This window comes from Oratosquilla oratoria, chromosome 21, assembly GCF_046742065.1.
Source record: "Oratosquilla oratoria isolate Oo_2021 chromosome 21, ASM4674206v1, whole genome shotgun sequence".
NCBI lineage: Eukaryota > Metazoa > Arthropoda > Malacostraca > Stomatopoda > Squillidae > Oratosquilla > Oratosquilla oratoria.
The window spans coordinates 35035553-35055552 of NC_134797.1; the positions used below are offsets into that span (position 1 = coordinate 35035553).

Sequence of the window (20000 nt, forward strand, 5' to 3'; positions counted from 1 at the left end):
TGTTAACGAATTTCCAAATAACTTGTAATCGTACTTGCTGTTATTTTTACCTATGTGCATTACCTTGCATTTACTTGTGTTAAATTTCATTAGCCACTTTTCAGACCATTGCTGTAATTTATCTAAATCTTCTTGAATATCTAATTGGTTTGAGTGATCATTTGCCACTCCGCACAGTTTTGTATCATCAGCAAATTTGGAAACAGTAGATTTTAGTCCATGGTCTATATCATTTATATATACTATGAATAGAAGTGGCCCAAGAACGGAACCCTGAGGAACTCCACTTGCAACACTTTTCCATCCAGAAGTTTTTCCATTTAAAACAACTCTCTGTTTTCGACCTTTCAACCAATTACTAGTCCAACCTAATAGGCTACCACTTATTCCATGCAAAGCTAATTTAGTAAGTAGTCTTTCGTGTGGGACGGTATCAAAAGCTTTTGCAAAGTCTAGATATATTAAATCTATATTGTTTCTTTTGTCATAATTCGAGACAACTGTGTTGTAGAATTCGAGTAAGTTAGTCACGCAAGAACGTTTCCGTCTGAAACCATGTTGGCTATCATTTATCAAACGGTTACTTTCTAAATGATATTCGATAGCATCTCTGATGATAGTTTCCATTATTTTTCCTACGATCGAAGTCAAACTAATAGGCCTATAGTTATTTGGTTTCTTTTTGTCACCTTTTTTGAATATGGGAGTAACGTTAGCTAGCTTCCATTCTCTTGGGACATCTCCGGATATGATGGATTTCTTGAAAATAATTTCTAATGGAACAACAATCTCATTTTTCATTTCCTTTAAGATTCTTGGATGCCAACCGTCAGGCCCTGGTGTTTTATTAACTTTGAGTTTGTCTATACACCTTTTAATTGTTTCTTTTGTTATATTTACCGTAGTGAGTAAGTTTACCCCAGACTTTTCACAGGTTTCAGTTTGGAATTCACTTTGAGGTGTTTCGTTTACGAATACCGAGCTAAAATAATTGTTTAAGAGATTACACATTCCTTCATTTGAATATTCAAGTTGACCGTCAGCAGATAATAGTGGACCAATGTGATTCCTAACAACCTTTTTATCTCTAATGTAACTATAGAATTCTTTGGGATTCTCTTTGGATTTCTCAGCGATGTTCATTTCGTATTGTCGTTTTCTTTTTCTTATTGTCTTTTTTAAATCTCTCTGTATTGATACATAACTTTCATAGTCATTAGATGCACCCGAGCACTTATATTTCTTATAAGCCTGTCTCTTTTTAGCAATACTTTTTTCAGTTTCTTTGTCGAGCCACTTTGGGCGAGCCTGATTTGGGGGACGTCTGTCCTTAAAAGGAATGTAAGTTTGAATCATCTTAGTGAGCGTATTTTGAAATATTTCCCACATCTGATCTACAGGCCTTTCGTTTAATTTTTCCTCCCAATCTGTAAGCTGAAGCTCCTGACGTAGTTCTATGAACTGAGCTTTACTGAAATCGGGTATTTTAGAAGCACAAGTATCTATTCTAAAATTGTTTAGGAGTTTGAATCTGACTAAGTTGTGATCGCTATTTGCAACAGATTCACCGACTTCTACATCAGTTGCCATGCTTTCGCGGCTAGTGATCAATAAATCGAGTAAGTTTCCATATCTTGTGGGCTCTTTTACATGCTGAATTAAGTAATTGTCACCAAGAAAATCAATCAAGCGACTACCTATATGGCCATGTTCAAGGGTCATCCAATCAATGTCAGTAAAATTGAAATCACCCATTATCAATAAATCCCGGTTGCAGAAACTAGACAGTTCTTGAAATAACAGTTTGTCGTCTGCTAATGATAATGTCTTTGGCCTATATATTACACCTATATTAATTTTTTGTCCATTTGTTTGGGTTAACTCAACCCACAGACTGTCATATGCATCCTGTTTCACTTTCTCTAAAACACAAGCATGAACATTGTTTTTAACGTACAATAGAACACCCCCACCTTTCTTGTGGTTTCTATCCTGATGAAAGTGTTTAAATCCCGCAATATTAAATTCAGCTTCGAACTCTGTACCATTTAACCATGTCTCAGTTATTCCTATCATATCGAGATTTTCGCTTTTGACATACGCCTGTATTTCTTGAAATTTGTTCCTAATACTACGAGCATTAAAGTACATAGTTTTAAGAAACTCCTGATTATTTCTTTTTGACACATTTTGAGTTTCAATATCATGTCTTATATTATCATTTTGTTTTTTATTTATGCCTTGCTCTATATTATTATTATTTGGTCCTTCATTGACATTCAATGCCTCATTAACATTTCTCCTATCAAAATTAAAATTTCCCCCATCACGGACATCTGGTCGATTACGGTCATCCGATCTATTTTGTACATTTTGTCCCCCTACGTCACCGTGATTCACGCCGGCCTCCCGTCGTTCAGTGACATTATGTCCGGCATCCCTTTCTAAAATTATATTTTGTCCTCCAGTGACATTATATCCTACCGTGATATTTTTTCCTCCACTATAATTACATCCCATCGTCATCTTTTGTCTTCCACTGTCATTACATCCTATCTTGATATTTTGGCCTTCATTGACATTCTGTCCGGTATCTCTTCCTAAAATTATATTTTGTTCTTCACTGACATTATATCCTACCGTGATATTTTCTCCTCCATTATCATTACATCCTATCGTGATATTTTGTTCTCCACTATCATTATTTCCCATCGTGATCTTTTGTCCTCCACTGTCATTACATCCCATTGTGACATTTTGTCCTAAGATATTACATCCTAATGTGTCATTTCGTCCTCTAGCGATATTACATCCTATCATGATATTTTGGCCTTCATTGACATTCTGTCCGGTATCCCTTCCTAAAATTACATTTTGGCCTTCAATGACATTATATCCTACCGTGATATTTTCTCCTCCATTATCATTACATCCTATCGTGATATTTTGTTCTCCTTTATCATTACTTCCCATCGTGATCTTTTGTCCTCCACTGTCATTATATCCCATTGCGACATTTTGTCCTATGACATTATATCCTAATGTGACATTTCGTCCTCTAGCGACATTATATCCTAAAATTATATTTTGTCCTATACTGGTACATTGTTCTACATTAATGCTATACTCTACACTGTTTAAGTACATTCTATTTCCCCTTCTTTGGCCTTCTACCCTAAAAAAGGAGCTGGTTCATTACAAACTCCCACAATGAGGTTTGTAAGAACATCTTTGCCTCTGCGGGTAAGGTGGATCCCATCAGAAGCGTAAAGGTCATGGCGCCTAGAAAAGAGATACCAGGGATCAAGAAAGTGGTATCCCAATTGTGTGCACAACTGCGATATCCTATCATTGATCCCTATGGCTCTACTGTTCCAACACGAACCTGCGTAGATCCTCGGGAGGATCCCACAGACTACGTGACGGCTCCCACGTTCCTTCATCTCCTGAAGGAGGACCTTGTAATTCCGAACAAGCTCCTCTGATCGCACCCTACCTACATCGTTACTACCCGTATGTACAATCGTAACCGTGTTCTTCCGTCCTTGCTCCCTGATGGACCGGGTACAATCAACGATCCCACGGCCCGGTTGACATACAAGCTTGCAACGTCGCTTAGTCTTTCGCTGCAGGATGTCGTCATAGCCTCGAACCATGGAGTCCCCCACCACCAAGAACTCCTGGTTTTCAGCCACTTCATCCTCCAGTAGAGCAAAACGATTGACTAGAGCCAGCGGTTGCTCCACAGGGCACACGTCTACCGAACGCGGGCTCGACAAACGGGACCCCACGGAGCGCCACTCGCTCATGGCAGTGACAGTAGAGGAAGAAGTGGAACGCTCTTTGGGTTGTGGGGAGGGTTCACTCTTCTCACGGAGCGCACTCCTGAGAAGCCGAATTTCCTCCTCACACATCCTGAGACGGACCTCTAGGTTCACGCAACCTTCACAAGCCATTTCGCTCCCCCTTTAGCAATAAAAACGGCAAAGAGAAAATACAAATCAACAACAACAAAAAATCAAAGCGGTCTCTAATAAACTAAATACGCGAAGCTTACTCTGCTTACCTTATACTATTTCTCCTACCTTTGGAATACGGTAACAGAAAACTGTTTTGAAATTAAATAGAACCCTGCACTTTATCTTATATCTGTAACTGTATAGCGCTATACGTATACAATTACAAAAACACAACACAATCACTTAACACTATTCGGAGATATAAAGTTCACAGGTATTCACTAGCTGGTGTCTGTGCAGAAAAACGAGGTCTCTAGCTGAGGTCACGAGCGGACTGAGTGTTTTCAGGGTTAATATTATCTCACGTGATTTTCTTGTCTTCTGATTTTAAGCTATATTGAAATTAGATACATAAATTGTGATAAAATTTTCTTTTGCAGAAGTGTTTTGTTATGTAAATAGAATTTTAAAACCCACTCACTTTTCCGAACCAGAAAATCTATATCAATATAAATAAAAATAAATTTCAAATATTTTCTCCACTGTTCCAATTTATAACAGTGGCGACCCTTTTCTCCTCCTCCAATTTGTAACAATACATATACTCGTACATACATATACTCATTATATATATATATATATATATATATATATATATATATATTATATTATACTATATTTTGCATTTTCCTAAACCTGTACCCATTTACCCATCCATCCATCTACTCACCCCTTCATCCACCCATCCATCTACCCATCCCTCCTCTCACCCATCCATCTACCCATCCCTCCACTCACCCATCCATTCCTCCACCCATACATCTATTCACCCATCAACCCATCCATCCATCTACTCACTCTGCCGGGCAGGGCTTGAGGTTGCAGGAGACGACGGTGGTGTTGGGGAAGGGCAGCTTGGCGCAGCGTCGGTCGGCCACCACACGCCCTTTCCGCCGGTGCTGGCACGAGACCACGTTCGTCCGGTTTCCTGTAACGGTTTAAACGGTTTTTAACGGATTTAACGGTTTTTTTGTTTTTGTTTTTATTTATCTATTTACCTATCTTATCTATTGGATTTTACAAATTCTACAAGACTAAAAGAAAACTAAGGATTTTCTTTATCATTGCTGCTATTGTTATCGTTATTATAATTGTCATTATCATTATTATAATGATCATAATCATTATTATTATTATTATCATTATTATCATTATCATTATAGTTATCATTATTATAGTTATCATTGCTGCTGTTATTATTATTATATATATATATATATATATATATATTATATATACATATATATATATATATTATCATATAAACTTATTTCTTGAGTAGTCAAACATTTTGACGCATTGCTCCGACTTTGATCCCTTTCCCTTTGGTCTTTGATCCCTTTCCTCAGGAGGGGAACAGAAACCCAAGAACCCACCTCCTCCGCACGGGCGGGAACACTCCGTGTAGCCCTTCAGGACCCACTCGTAGCGGCGGCCGGACCTCGAGCGTCCTGAGGACGGGGTGCGACCCCCTGGATGCCGCTTTCGCTCCCTCTTGCTTCCTTTGCTGCCCTCCCCTCGGCGTCGTGGTGAACGCGTCCTTTGCTGGTCACGTGTCAAGAAGGTTAGTATGGAGGTATGGAGAGACGTACATGGCTTTCTGTATTCGGAATTTCGGATAGAAGAAGGAAAAGAAAAGAAGGAGAAGGAGAAGGAAAAGAAGGAAAAGAAGAAGGAAAAGAAGAAGAAGAAGAAGGAAAAGAAGAAGAAGAAGGAAAAGAAGAAGAAGAAGAAGGAAAAGAAGAAGAAGAAGAAGAAGAAGGAAAAGAAGAAGAAGAAGAAGGAAAAGAAGAAGAAGAAGAAGGAAAAGAAGAAGAAGAAGGAAAAGAAGAAGAAGAAGGAAAAGAAGAAGAAGGAAAAGAAGAAGAAGGAAAAGAAGAAGGAAAAAAAGAAGAAGGAAAAAAAGAAGAAGAAAAAAAGAAGAAGAAGAAGAAGAAGAAGAAGAAGAAGAAGAAGAAGAAGAAGAAGAAGAAGAAGAAGAAGAAGAAGAAGAAGAAGAAGAAGAAGAAGAAGAAGAAGAAGAAGAAGTTCCAAAAATCTGGGTAAAAAAAAAATAATTTACGAAACTCGGAATCTAAAAAATTTTGGATTACAGAATTTCCAAATCTCCAAATTTCGGATTTTCCAAGTTTTTTTAATTTCGAACATTCGGAATCTCCATAGTTAGAAAAAATTCCAGTATTCGAAAAAAAATATCGAAATCTGCCAGAATATTAAAAAATGTTTTTAGTTTCATCGATTTTATATATTTTTCTATTTTTAACTTTTCGATTCGAATGTTGGAAATTCCCAATTTTACAGATTCTGCACAGAGAGAACTATCTGTAGATAGATATATAGAAACATAGACAGGAAGATAGGGTGAGGGACTTACGCCAGGAGGCAATTAGCTATGAGAGAAGCTGTTGTGTGTGTGTGTGTGTGTGTGTGTGTGTGTGTGTGTGTGTGTGTGTGTGTGTGTGTGTGTGTGTGTGTGTGTGTGTGTGTGTGTGTGCGAGAGAGATAGAGAGAGAGAGAGAGAGAGAGAGAGAGAGAGAGAGAGAGAGAGAGAGAGAGAGAGAGAGAGAGAGAGAGAGAGAGAGAGAGAGAGAATAATGAGAACAGAGGAAGCGGCAGGAACATGATTACAATGAAAACAAGAGACAAAGAGAGACAGAGAGAGAGAGAGAGAGAGAGAGAGAGAGAGAGAGAGAGAGAGAGAGAGAGAGAGAGAGAGAGAGAGAGAGAGAGAGAGAGAGAGAGAGAGAGAGAGAGCGAGAGAGAGCGAGAGAGAGAGAGAGAGAGAGAGAGAGAGAGAGAGAGAGAGAGAGAGAGAGAGAGAGAGAGAAGACAGAGAGTAATGATAACTGTGGAGGGCAAGAAGATAATTACAATAACAAAAAATATCTTTGTAACATTTACACATTTAAGCGGCCATCCTCAAAAGGGCCCAGGTTCGTGGGAGGTAGATAGACTTACTGGCTCTGTCTGCTGGACTTCGTGACCATAGAGGGATCCTCCAGTCTTCCTTCGGCTTCCCGAAGTCGACGGGTTCCGAGATCGATGCCTCTTCGGCTGCTGCTGAGAGGTCCGAGGACGCTTGGTGGTCGTGAAGGGACGACCTGAAGGAGAGGGAACATCAGTGTGATCGGGTTATCCTCGAAGGTCCTTGAAGAGTGACACTCGAGTTCGTGGTTTTAGTCACACGAAACTACTAAGTATTTCAGCGGCTTTGACCCATCGTTTTTCGCTCATATTTCCGAAATAATCATTCATATCAGCATGGTATATTAGCACAGCCTAATTCACACCCTGCGCTAATTTATGACGTTATAGTGCATTCACAAGTGTATTTAATTACGGTCTTTATTCTTGATATTATGTGTGTCGTAGCCGACAACCGTGAAGTAAATCGAACAAGTGAAGTTGGGATACACGAGGTAGTTTGTGATGACGTCACGACTTCACCTGTTCGATTTACTTCACGGGTGTCGGCTACGACACACTTAATGTCAAGAGTAAACGCCGTAATTAAATACACTTGTGAATGCACTATAACGTCAAAAATTAGCGCAGGGTGCGAATTATGCTGTGCTAATATACCATACTGATGTGAATGGTTATTTCGGAAATATGAGCGAAAAACGATGGGTCAAAGACGCTGAAATACTTAGTAAATATGTATGTAGGTATGCACGTAGAGATAAAATGGCTTAGGGTTGAGGTGCGTGTGCGTGTTATTTCATCATAGTTGTTTATTATACATATCGACGAAGTTGTGACAGGAGCTGAAGGAAAGGACAAGAAAGGGATGGGGTGGTGTTGGGGGATGACAGTGGGAGATGGAGGTCAAACCACATGAGATATGAAAACAATATAGATATCGAATTGAATTAATAAGGTTAAGAGAAATGGAAAAATTTAAAGGAAATGAAAGAGGTAGAATTACTTAGATATTTGAGGGTGGAGAGGAGAAAATGAGACAAAATGGAGGACAGACTAATGGATGAAAGGAAGATGCGCTTGATAAAGAGAAAAAGAGAGAGAGAGAGAGAGAGAGAGAGAGAGAGAGAGAGAGAGAGAGAGAGAGAGAGAGAGAGAGAGAGAGAGAGAGAGAGAGAGAGAGAGAGAGAACACATGAGGCCTCTACATTCTTCTTTCACTTGTAAAACCTTGAGAACCACTTAGTATCCTACCTGGCCGGATTGGTTGTTTGTGGTGTCCGTGCCGTATCCGGTGCCGAGTAGACTCCTGCACCGGACTGGCAGTGGTGACTGCCGGACGAAGCCTGTCCGGTCGCTGGTCATCGACATCACTTACCCCGGCACCGCCGCCAACGGCAGGGATTCTGGAACTGATGGACAGGATGTTCTTGTCCTCCCGGTGACCTGAGATCGGGATGGGTCTTAGAGGAACGCTGTTCGCGGGGAACTCCGGAGGCACCTGAGGTCGTGACCCAGAAGAAGAGGAGGAGGAGGAGGCGGAGGAGTTGTCCCGGAGGCCTGTCGACCCTCCGGATGTTGTTCCGGGGAAGAGGACACCGCCTCCTCCGCGATCTCGCCCGCTGAGGCCGAACCCGGAGGACCCTGGTGGGACGAAGATGCTCCCCTGAATCCCTTGACGGGATACGGGTAAGTTCGGGAGTCTGGGCTGTTGCCGGGGAGTCTCCAGACCCGACTGGACGTTGGGAGCAATCGGGTAGAGGGAGTAGACTCCTCGTCCGGTATCCGAAGGAGTTTGTTGCTGCTGTTGCCCTCCGGTCGTCCGACCCGAAGTCGGGGACCGAAAGCTCCCCCAGGAGAGGAGTGGGTCCGTCTGCCCCGGGCTGGGATTCAGGGTTCCTCGACCCGGAGTGAGGGATCCGCGGGAGGGGGTGTTCGGGATGAGAGGGAGGACTCCCTGTCTCGGGTTCAGGGACCCGGGGCGGATAGATCCGGAAGGTATGCCTCCCACGGGTACGGTTCCGGTGATAGACGGGTTGCGGGATCCGAAGCTGAATCCGGTGTTGGAGAAAGTGGATTCGGGTCTCACGCCCGGGTTCTGTGGGCTGAAAGCCGAACCGACGGATCGGCTCTGTCCTGCAGTCCCCAGGGGCGATGTGGGCGTGTGGACGCCCACACCCGTCCCCGTCAGACCGACTCCAGCCGCTCCAGACGCAGGCGCTGACGGGGGAGGAGGTTGGCGGAAGGAGGATCCTTGTCCGGGGAGGGCGAAGTTGGGGCTGTGCGCGGCGCCCGGTTGTACACCCAGAAGCTCCGGCAAAGGAACCCGGAACTCGTACTTGATGCCCGGGTTGGGACTCTGGGCGATCAACTGTGAGAGGAACGGAGATGATTTCTAGAGAAAGGAATCGTAATCTAGACGGAGCGTGGTGGTGAGGAATCTAGTTAACTTTTTTTTTTATTTATCTCGGACGTCGCCGAAGTGGACGGGAACTCCTCATACGTTTTGGATTCCTTTACGCTCGTATTGTGAAATATAGGTGAGTTGTAAATATGAATTGATAAATGATAATTTATAAATATCATTTACAATGAATGATGAAAGGTGAAAGATGGGAGATAAATGATGAATGATAAATGATACATGAATGATAATGATATATGATAAATGATATATCAATGAAAAATATAAAAATAGTATATTTTATATATATATATATATATATATATATATATATATATATGATTTATAAATGATGAATGATAAATAACTGATAAATCATAACTGATAACCGATAACTGATACATGATACATGATAAATGATAAATAGTAGATGATAAACGATTATGAAGAATGATTTGTACATGGTAAATTATATACGATAACTGATGAATGACATGTAATGAATGATAAATAGAAAATGATAAATGATGAGTGATAAATCATTAATGATAAATCATAAATGACAAATGGTAATGAAAAATGATAAATGGTACCTGATGAATGATGACTGATGACTAATGAATGTTGATATATGATGATAAGTGATGATAAAGGATGAATGATAAATGATAATGAATGATAAATGAAACCGCAGCCCCCTAGAGGCCGGCACCGTTCCTCGGGCTCTCCTACAGATCTCCTTGGGGAGAAACCTTGGACTGTAGCCTGTGTCGTGCGAGAATGGGAAAAGTGATCAGTCTCCGGTTGCCGGCTCTCCTTATGTGCAAAAATGGAAGAAATACAAAGATAATAAAGAGATCTTGGGCCTGAGCTGGAGACCGAGTGTCAGACCCTCAAGGCTGCACCTGCAGATGGAGGTAAGGGTGTTAATGTTTTTCGAAGATTGGCAGTAGGGAGATGATCCCCTCTGACATCCGGCTTGAAGGACCATTTGCAGGTTGTCACTAGTGTTGCTGACCTTTACCGAGTAAAATGCATTTTAAGCATAATAATCAGACTAACTTTCATAATGTTGGATTAAGTGCATATTGTGCTCCAGAAGAAAAATGTAGCTGCCGACCTATTTTATTCAGGGGAGGTACTGCCTACCTTGCCTGCTTGGACGGCACCTCCTTTATATATATATATATATATATATATATATATATATATATATATATATATATATATATATATATATATATATGCACATACATATATACCAGAGCCCACATTATCTCAGAACTAACCTCCCACTTACCATAATTACCCAATAACTCGTCCACCCACCCACTCACTCACTCACTCACCACGAGTTCGATGGGCTTGTGTAGAGGTCCTGGAGCGCTGAGCCGTTCCCCCTGCTCTCCCTGCGAAGGCGTGTACGAAAAGACGGTTCCTCCGATGGGGTAGTCGCCAGCGGCCTCGATGTCCCAATTCCCGTTGAGGAGGTACGTTCCGTCCGGCCGTCGAAGAGCTACGTAGGAGGAGACGCGGGCGAAGGGAGAATTAAAGGTTGTAATAGTAATAATAATATTATTAACAATAATAGTAATATCAACAATATTATTAAATAATAGTAATGATATTAAATAATAGTAATATTGGATAATAATAATATTAAATAATAATATTATTAAATAATAATAATAATGATAATTAATAATGATAATAATGATAATAATGATAATAATAATAATTAATAATGATAATAATAATGATAATAATAATAATAATGCTAATAATAATAATGATAATAATAATAATAATGATAATAATAATGATAATAACAATAATAATAATAATAATAATAATAATAATAATAATAATAATTAATAATAATAATAATTAATAAAAATCCACGTATGTCGAGCTGAAGGCGTTTTAAACGACCCTAACCTGGTTTCTGTTTAATCCTTCTTTAAGTTGCTTTACCCCAATTCCAAACTGGAGACTCCTATGGGTCTATTCTTACCGAAGTTCTTGGGACAACCTCAAACGTTCTGAAAGCACTTGACCCTCAACCCCCATCCGGAATCTCCTTTGGGTTTCCAGTCTTTAGGGAAGAAGCTTTTGAAGAACCTCAAGCCCTCTCAAATCACTTTGGGTCTCTGTTCTTGGTAAAGAAGCTCTTGAGGAACCTGAAACTTCCCCTGAAATCACCTTACCCCGACCCTAAACCCCGATTAGGAGACTCTTTTGAGTTTTCGGTTCTTAGGGAAAAATCTCTTGGGGAAACCTGAAACCTCCCCGAAATCAATTTACCCCAACCCCAAACCCCCAACCGGAAGTTCCTTTGGGTGTCCGGTCCTTAGCGAAGAGGTTCCTGAAGAACCTCAAACCTCCCTGAAGTCCCTTTACCCTCAGCCCCAAACTGGAGACTCCTCAGGGTCTGCACTTACCGAAGAAGTTCTTGGAGGCTTTCATCTCAGTGATGGTGATATTGCAGACTCCTGCTGGGATGGGAGTGATGAGGGAGTAGCCGTAGGGTAGCGTGGGTCTTGTGAAGATACCTGAAAGAGGGAGAGAACAGTCTAGTACTCCATCGGCAATAACCAGCGTTTCTATCCTTGGGGTCATGGAGGTGATGTAGGAAAGATCTAAAGGTAGCACACGGTAGGGATAGTGGAATTATAAAAGTAATCAAATTCTTTTCCCGAGTGGAGGTTAGTTTCCGATAATGAATGAATGCATCGTGACTATGGTCCGTAGGGGTCACTAATAACGAGATGTAAACAAATCACTCCCTAATGGTGCCTTCCATAAAGATTATTATGAGACCAAACTTAACCAAGAAAACCCTTAGAGTATACGATGTCATTATCCTTCATACGCTTCCCATCCTTTACCCAGAACTCTTTTCTGCGCTTTCTTGTTTTTTTTTTTCAACTGGAAACCAGCGTAGGTTAGGAAAAACAATTCAATCAACTCTTAAGCCATTTCGGATTTTTTTTTTTATTTTTTTTTTTTATCGTTTGCGTGTTACCAGAGGAGAGAGATGCGGGGACTGCCTTCCTTCGAAGTCTTGTTTCCAAGGGCAGTCGATCTCCCGCGGTGCTCTTCATTGCAGAGACCCAAACTGCAGAGTTGCAATTTGGCGGAACGCGTATCGGAAATTGTGCTACGTTGCACGGATTGTAATCGGAGAGGGGATTGGGGGGCTTTCGCGTGGCTTTTGGGGGCTGTATGGAGCTGGGAGGAGGCTTTCGGAGGTTTGGGAGATTTCGGGGGCTGTGGACATTCCTGGGGTGCTGTAGAGGGGGCTGTAGGGGGCTGAGAAGGGACTTTCTCGGGGCTTGGGGGCTTTCAGAAGCTTAGGGGGCTTTCCTGGGTTGCTGTAGAGGGGGCTTTTGGGGGTTGTAGGGAACTGAGAGAGGGCTTTCACGGGGCTGTGGGCTTTCGGAGGCTTGGGGGGCTTTCGGAGGAGGAAAGCTTGTGGGGTAGCTAGGATGGGGCATGGGAAGACAGTAGTGGAAAACTGGTGTTCAGTGATGTTCCATAAAAACAGCTGCCACCATAATTCATGCGAACAATCGCCTGATTAATTTTTGATAATTCATCATCGCTTCTATTCGGTACGCACGATTATGTGAATGGCATCAGCGAAGTCCAGGAAATCGATGAAAGATTTTTTTCCATACTACTTGGCATACATAGTTGTGACCACGATACCAGACAATTAATTATAAAAAACAGAGACAAATAAGATAGAATAGGATAAATGAATGAATAAATAGATAAATACCACGTCAACACTTTCATCCATAATTCAGAAAAGAAAGCTCATTTGCTTTCTTCAGCTTTTATCGCTCCTGTATGGTACGCATGTTCATGCCAGCATCACAATCTTAACCCTCAGAGAAGAATAAAAGAAAGTGTAAAAGTTTCCCTCGCTTCTGTACGGTACGCACGAACACGCCAGTGACGTCACCCAAATCCACCACCTCTCCCCCTCCACCCCCAAATAAGTAAATGAATAAATACATAAAATAAAATAAAGAAATAGATAAAGTTCCTAGCACCCACCGGTTCTGCGTGGTGTGCAAAGATATGCTGACAAATTCCTCCAGTCCTGAGAACAAAAATAATAAATAAAAATTGCTCCGCTTCTCCATGGTACGCAAAGGCATGCCGATGACGTCAGCAAATCTCTGAGGAAAGAAGATTCTCCCCTCCCTTCCTCCTTCCCCTCCCCCGACCCCCAAGAAAAAAAAGGGGTGGGGTGTGGGGGGGGGGGAGAAAATGTGACTCGTCTACCTCCTCTCCAGAGAGTAGTATGTCCGCGTGGACGAATGGCGATAAGACTTGAGTAGTCATGTCGAATAATCAGATGCAAGTTGGCCCTCCTGCGTTGCGTTCCACGAGACAGGATGGGTGAGGGAGAGAGGGAGGGGAGCGGATTGGGGGGGGAGGGGGCAAAGAAAGTGGGATGGTAAGGTAAGAGAAGGGAAGAACCCAATACAAACGATCAAAGGAAATGACTGAATGGAGAGTAGGCGAGATTTTTCATGATAGAAAACGTCAATGTTTAAGGAGTGACTTTAAGTTATTTAGTTTCGCTCTATCTCCTGGGCACAGAGATTTTCAGTGGTTATATTCAGCTTCAGGGAGATCTTCTTCTATGATTATGCCTAAATTTTGTTTTTTCAATCATTTGTAAGGTCAGAAAACTTTAATGATTATTTTGTGCGTGTCGCTAGACAATTTTGTAAAGCTAAAACTAGCGTCAAGTTAACCGGAGAGCCTATGGACCGAGCTTAAAGCCTTTCCCTAACATCACAAAACTACACTGGGCTCTCTCCTTCATGGCCCACATTTTGATAATGGTTATTGCAGCGTTACTTGTATAAAGTCTAAGAACTAGTAAGGTCATAACTTTCATGTTTATACAAAATATACTTTTTAAGACACCTTTTTAATCTGTTGCCACAGATCTCTCTCGCAGATGACCCACGGCTCCTAGGTAATCGATAACAGCCACCGGATTGAAGCTTAAGTCACTTAAGGAAGAAATATTGTGTTGTTATCTGGGTATGGCTAGAGTGGGGCAGTATAGGATGGTGTTCGGTGTCTCCTATTTGACGATTACATCTGGGGGTCTTTGTTTCTGTGGGCAGACCTACGAGTATTCTGTGTTGGTATTGTTGGTACTGTTTTAGTGCTGGATGGTGACTTGAACGTAATCGTGCAACTTTGGGCCATACTTCTTTTGGGAGGGGTTTCTCTACTGAGTTAATGCTGGACGAGTTTGATGAAATAGGGAATTTGGGAGCCTGTCTCGAAGAATTTGTTTTGTGATTTGAGAGTGAATGTTTTTTTTTTTTTTTGGTCGATGTGTTGTGTGGCATAGGTTGTAGATTGTTGTAGATGCTTCAGTAATATGCTGCCGTTTATTTATGCATTAATTTGGTTCCATTTGTGTAATATAATGAGATGTGTGAATAGGGTTGAGGGCTATGGCAGAGAACTATGTACCTTTCATATGATGATCTAAGGGGCGAAATTTGGTCTCTATGTGGAAGTGATCGACATGCTTCTGTTATTATTCTCAGTGTTTTATTTTATATAAATTGGTGGGTCTTTTTTCAACCATCCTGTGTAGGCATAGTCGAGCATGGTTCTCAAGACCTCTATGTAGACCGTGATTGATTTCCTTTCTATTGACCAAAGCTCTTGTTTGTTGAAGTTTATTTTCTTGCTTATTTTCACTGTCAGGTCCTTGATGTCTGGGGCTGAAGGACGCACAAGTATGAAAAGTGAGAAAGAGTTGGGCACTTAATTTCGCTATTGAATGGTTGATTCGTGGCTGTCTGGGGGTGAGCAAAGTTATTGATGGTGTCTGACAGGAGGCTTCAGTTCTTTTTTCTAGGCCACTGTTCTACATTTTCAGAGTGAATCTGAATATTCTTTGCAGATGTTTTGTGATTATTTTGGGTTATTACCATCAGATCATCTGCACTAAAGAGCGCTTTGGTGTTATGCTGTGGATATGATATTGAGAGATCACTTGATGAGATAGAATAATACAAGTGATAATACTGATCCTTGTGGGACTCCACTGAACAGCGTTTACGACCTAAATATCTGCCGCCTAAGAAGTGTGTTAGGTATTAGTTGTCGTTGTGGATGTATGGCTCTACGATTTTTTCTAACTTATGTTGGTGGGATGTTGATCAAATGCCTTGTTTATAGTTTAATATCACAATAGCTGTTCTGTCTGGTGGTTCTTGTAAAATCCGTCCGGTACTTGTTGAATAATGTTTGTGAAATGTGTGCTAATGAGACGACTATTCTTGAATGCAGATTAGTCATGATTCTTTCTGCAGTCAGTCTTTCCATCAGTTAGGATACGATGGATAGCAACGAGATTGACTGTAGAATGTCGGTTTTCTGATGGCTTGTTTGGATTCAACATGGATATGTACTACTTTCCTGATTGCTGGATTTTTGTTGTACAACCAAGGGTGTTTGGAGGTATCAGTCAAGGTGTTTATAGGATTTAAACGGAGATGTTTTGATTAGATGCTTGGGGCCTAGTTTGGGTCTTTAGTGTGGCCATTACAATCTCTTCCTGTGCTCTGTTTATGAATGGGTTTCAAAATTAGGTTCGGTTTCTGCTGTGCATTCTCTCCAGTTTGCTTCCATGAATGTTGCCTTTATCTTTCCTTCTATTTCTATGGTGATATTGGAAATTGGTCTATGGAGGTCATGCAGGGCTTCCCATATAGTTTGTATTTGGGAGGGTGAACGCATTATCATAGCTAGGGAAGTTGTTTGTTGGGTAGGTTGAGGAGACTGTGATGGGGTTGCTGGAGCTTAGAGTTTAATAGGTTTAGTCTGGGAAGCTGGTCTTGCATTATGCTTCTTCTTTAGTCTGGGACTTGTGTGTTTAACCACATTGGGCGTTGTGATTTCATGTCACTTGCTAGTATGTGGCTTATTAGTGAATTGAGAGGCTCAGGTTGAGGAAGATGGAGAACCGCAAGGGGAACCAGAGATTGCAGCGTGGGCCCAGACACCTCCCAGATGCAAGATGTCACCGAAGAGCCATCATCCCCGAGGGGCTGGTACCTGCTCCCCGGATTGGGCTCAGAAACTATAACCAGCGACTCTATCCTTAGGGACAGAATTACGCCAGAGCTGGGGTCAGAGGGAAGATAAAGAAGAGATCTAAATAAGGCAGTGGAAAGGAAGGATAGCAAAATTCAAAAGGGATTAACGCTGGGGTTTAAATGGAAATTAGTTTGAGAGAGAGAGAGAGAGAGAGAGAGAGAGAGAGAGAGAGAGAGAGAGAGAGAGAGAGAGAGAGAGAGAGAGAGAAACAGATCGATAGATAGAGGGGTAAGGAACCGGTAAGACCCTTGTCTTTGAGTTGTGTGGTTGAACATGTGGACACACCCGAATTTGTAAAATTTTCTTTCAAGTGATCTGAATCGCCTGGCGATAAACTTAAAAGTCGAATACAGTAATGAAAGGATTAACAATTGAAAAATCACTGTGGAGATATATGTGGAATTACATGTGGAGTTTTTTTAGATTTAGTTCTGCATGACGCCAGACTATTTTATCAAGTTTAGATGAATTTGTTGGAAATGCGAGGAAGAGATGGATATGACTGTGTGATGACTGAAGAAAAAGAGGCTCTCAAATAGAACTAGTAGATGGGGACATAGTTCGAGGAGCGGTATCTTAGTTGGCAAACGACCGATCATCTACCTGGTGTATGGTGACAAATACAGAGATGATCATGATCAAGTTTATTGTTGATATTCATCATCATCATGCCTTATCTTATCTTATTCATTCATTCGTCTGTTTCTTTATAAATTAATTGATCTATTCGTTTATTCTTTTATTTTTTATTTTTGGTGTCATCCCTCTAGCGTGTCGCCCACAAAACCGAATCACGTCTCTGTCCGGGATCGTCCGTCGTGGTCAAGCAAGGTCAGTCTGTTTGTGCAGACACAAGAGGCCAACCTTCTTGGCGCCGGTGATGCGACGCGTGCGCCTTCAGGAGGCGCCCTCTGGCACCTCGACATGTTCCTCTCGCCCCTGGGGACGCTCTCTTGATCGCTGGCGAGCGTATATGTGCATTGCTATCTGATACTGTGAGCCATTTCTCTTGACCGTCCAGATAAACAAACAGGCACACGTTATTGTGTCTGCAGTAGGATGCACGTGTGTGTGTGTGTGTGTGTGTGTGTGTGTGTGTGTGTGTGTGTGTGTGTGTGTGTGTGTGTGTGTGTGTGTGTGTGTGTGTGTGTGGTAACAATCTTTAGCACCTCCCATAGATCTCTTTGGAGGGAAATATTTTGACTGTTTTATAATTGTGAGGGACTGTTTCTATGTTGCCGGCTTTTAATAGTAGTAGGAGGAGGACGAGGAGAAGGAAGAAGAAGAGGTTGATGTAGAAAAAGAAGTAGAAGAAGATGAGATAGAAGCAGAAGATAAAGAGGAAGAAAAAAAAGAAAAAGAACAGGAAAAGGAAGAAGAGAAATAAAAAGAAGAGGAAGAAGAGGAGGAGGAATAAGAGGAGGAAGAGTAGGAGGAGGAAGAAACCAGCTCTCCTCCTTGTGTGGGAGGGGGCGAAGGAAATGTAGTCGAAATTGATTGAGATCTTGGGTCTGGTCAGGAGGTCGAGTGTCAGCCCCTTGGGGTTGCACCTCCAGACGAAGGTGACCAGGTTGACACGTTTTGAAGATAGACGGTTGGGAGATGATTCTCTCTGATGTCCCTCTGGCAGGCACTCATCGTTGGTCTCTTAAACATAAATATATATACATGTACATATACACATGCGTTCTGTTGAAGAGAACTTCAGCAATCTTTTCTTCTACTCCGGCTGTGGTGTTTGTGATATACATTATATATATATATATATATATATATATATATATATATATATACACATATGTGTGTGTGTGTGTGTGTGTGTGTGTGTGTGTGTATTTACTCCCTTTTTATTGTTACTGTTATCCTTTCTTGTTCAACAATTCTCGACACCCTTGCATCATGTTTGCTGCCCTCTTTATTCCCATACATCACTACCCGGTTTTACCACCATCACCACCACCACTGCCACGAACTCCACTATCACCACTACTTCCACCATCACCACCATTTCCACCACCACCACCACCATTTCCTCCACCACCACCACCATTTCCACCACCAACATCACCATTTCCACCACCAACATCACCATTTCCACCACCACCACCACCATTTCCACCACCACCACCATTTCCACCACCACCACCACCATTTCCACCACCACCACCACCACCACCACCACCATTTCCACCACCACCACCACCATTTCCATCACCACCACCATTTCCACCACCACCACCACGACTATTACCTCCACTACTTTTACTACCACCACCACCGCCACCATTATCTACTTGCAGATGTAAGGACTCTTTACTCCTCTCCAGCAGGTGTTGTCTGGAAAACCTCAACAGGTGTAGAGAAGGGGCGGCAGGTGTAAACCTGTTTACATTAACCTGTCGGAGATCTTTTCTAAAGCAATCGATTACCTACTTTATAATTCATAGCTGCTTATACTGAATTTGGAATTTTTCAGAAATTCTAATTATCTGTTTAACTTTCCTTGTATATACATAATATGATTTTGTTTCATGTTCAATCTTAGCGAGGTGAAATGAGCAAATTATAACATGTGCTCATGGATACACCGGTCCTGAAATGAGCTACTAAAGCTGAACTTAATCTTAGTCCATCAGGTATGAGGGTGTAACAGCCATCCCTCCCTCCCATCCTCCCTCCCTCCCTCTAACAGGTATTACCCCACTCCTATCAGGTGTTCGTAACACCGATGACATTTACATCAGGTGTTCGTAACACCGAGGACATTTACATCAGGTGTTCGTAACACCGAGGACATTTACATCAGGTGTTCGTAACACCGAGGACATTTACATCAGGTGTTCGTAACACCGAGGACATTTACATCAGGTGTTCGTAACACCGAGGACATTTACATCATGTGTTCGTAACACCGAGGACATTTACATCAGGTGTTCGTAACACCGAGGACATTTACATCAGGTGTTCGTAACACCGAGGACATTTACATCAGGTGTTCGTAACACCGAGGACATTTACATCAGGTGTTCGTAACACCGAGGACATTTACATCAGGTGTTCGTAACACCGAGGACATTTACACCAGGTGTTCGTAACACCGAGGACATTTACATCAGGTGTTCGTAACACCGAGGACATTTGCATCATGTGTTCGTAACACCGAGGACATTTACATCAGCTGTTCGTAACACCGAGGACATTTTCATCAGGTGTTCGTAACACCGAGGACATTTGTATCAGGTGTACGTATCATGAAAGACATCTCCAGGAGGTGTTTTGAACATCAAAGACATCTTCAGAAGGTATGGACACGTCTTCAGCATGGTCACAAGTCCATAAACCCCTCGAGGGCCCTCTGAGCTCAATAGGATCGGTTGGCACAAACCAGATGAAAAAAAAAAAAACGAAAAAGAAAAGAGAAAAAGAAGAAAAGAGAAGAAAAGAGAAGAAGAGAAGAAAAGAGAAAAAAGAGAAGAAGAAAAGAGGAGAAGAAAAAAGAGAAGA

At 41.8% G+C, this 20000-nt stretch overlaps 1 protein-coding gene across 1 annotated transcript in view; it reads right to left on the bottom strand.

Annotated features, from left to right (window-relative positions):
- LOC143036854 (uncharacterized) overlaps positions 1 to 20000 on the bottom strand; it is a 50082-nt gene that overhangs the window by 22430 nt on the left and 7652 nt on the right. Inside the window, exons 3-8 of the mRNA XM_076204709.1 lie at positions 11786 to 11896; positions 10694 to 10860; positions 8195 to 9311; positions 6978 to 7120; positions 5396 to 5564; positions 4818 to 4947 (exon numbers count right to left, since the gene is read on the bottom strand). Of these exons, the coding sequence (XP_076060824.1) occupies positions 4818 to 4947; positions 5396 to 5564; positions 6978 to 7120; positions 8195 to 9311; positions 10694 to 10860; positions 11786 to 11896 (1837 nt within the window). The remainder of the gene's footprint in view (positions 1 to 4817; positions 4948 to 5395; positions 5565 to 6977; positions 7121 to 8194; positions 9312 to 10693; positions 10861 to 11785; positions 11897 to 20000) is intronic.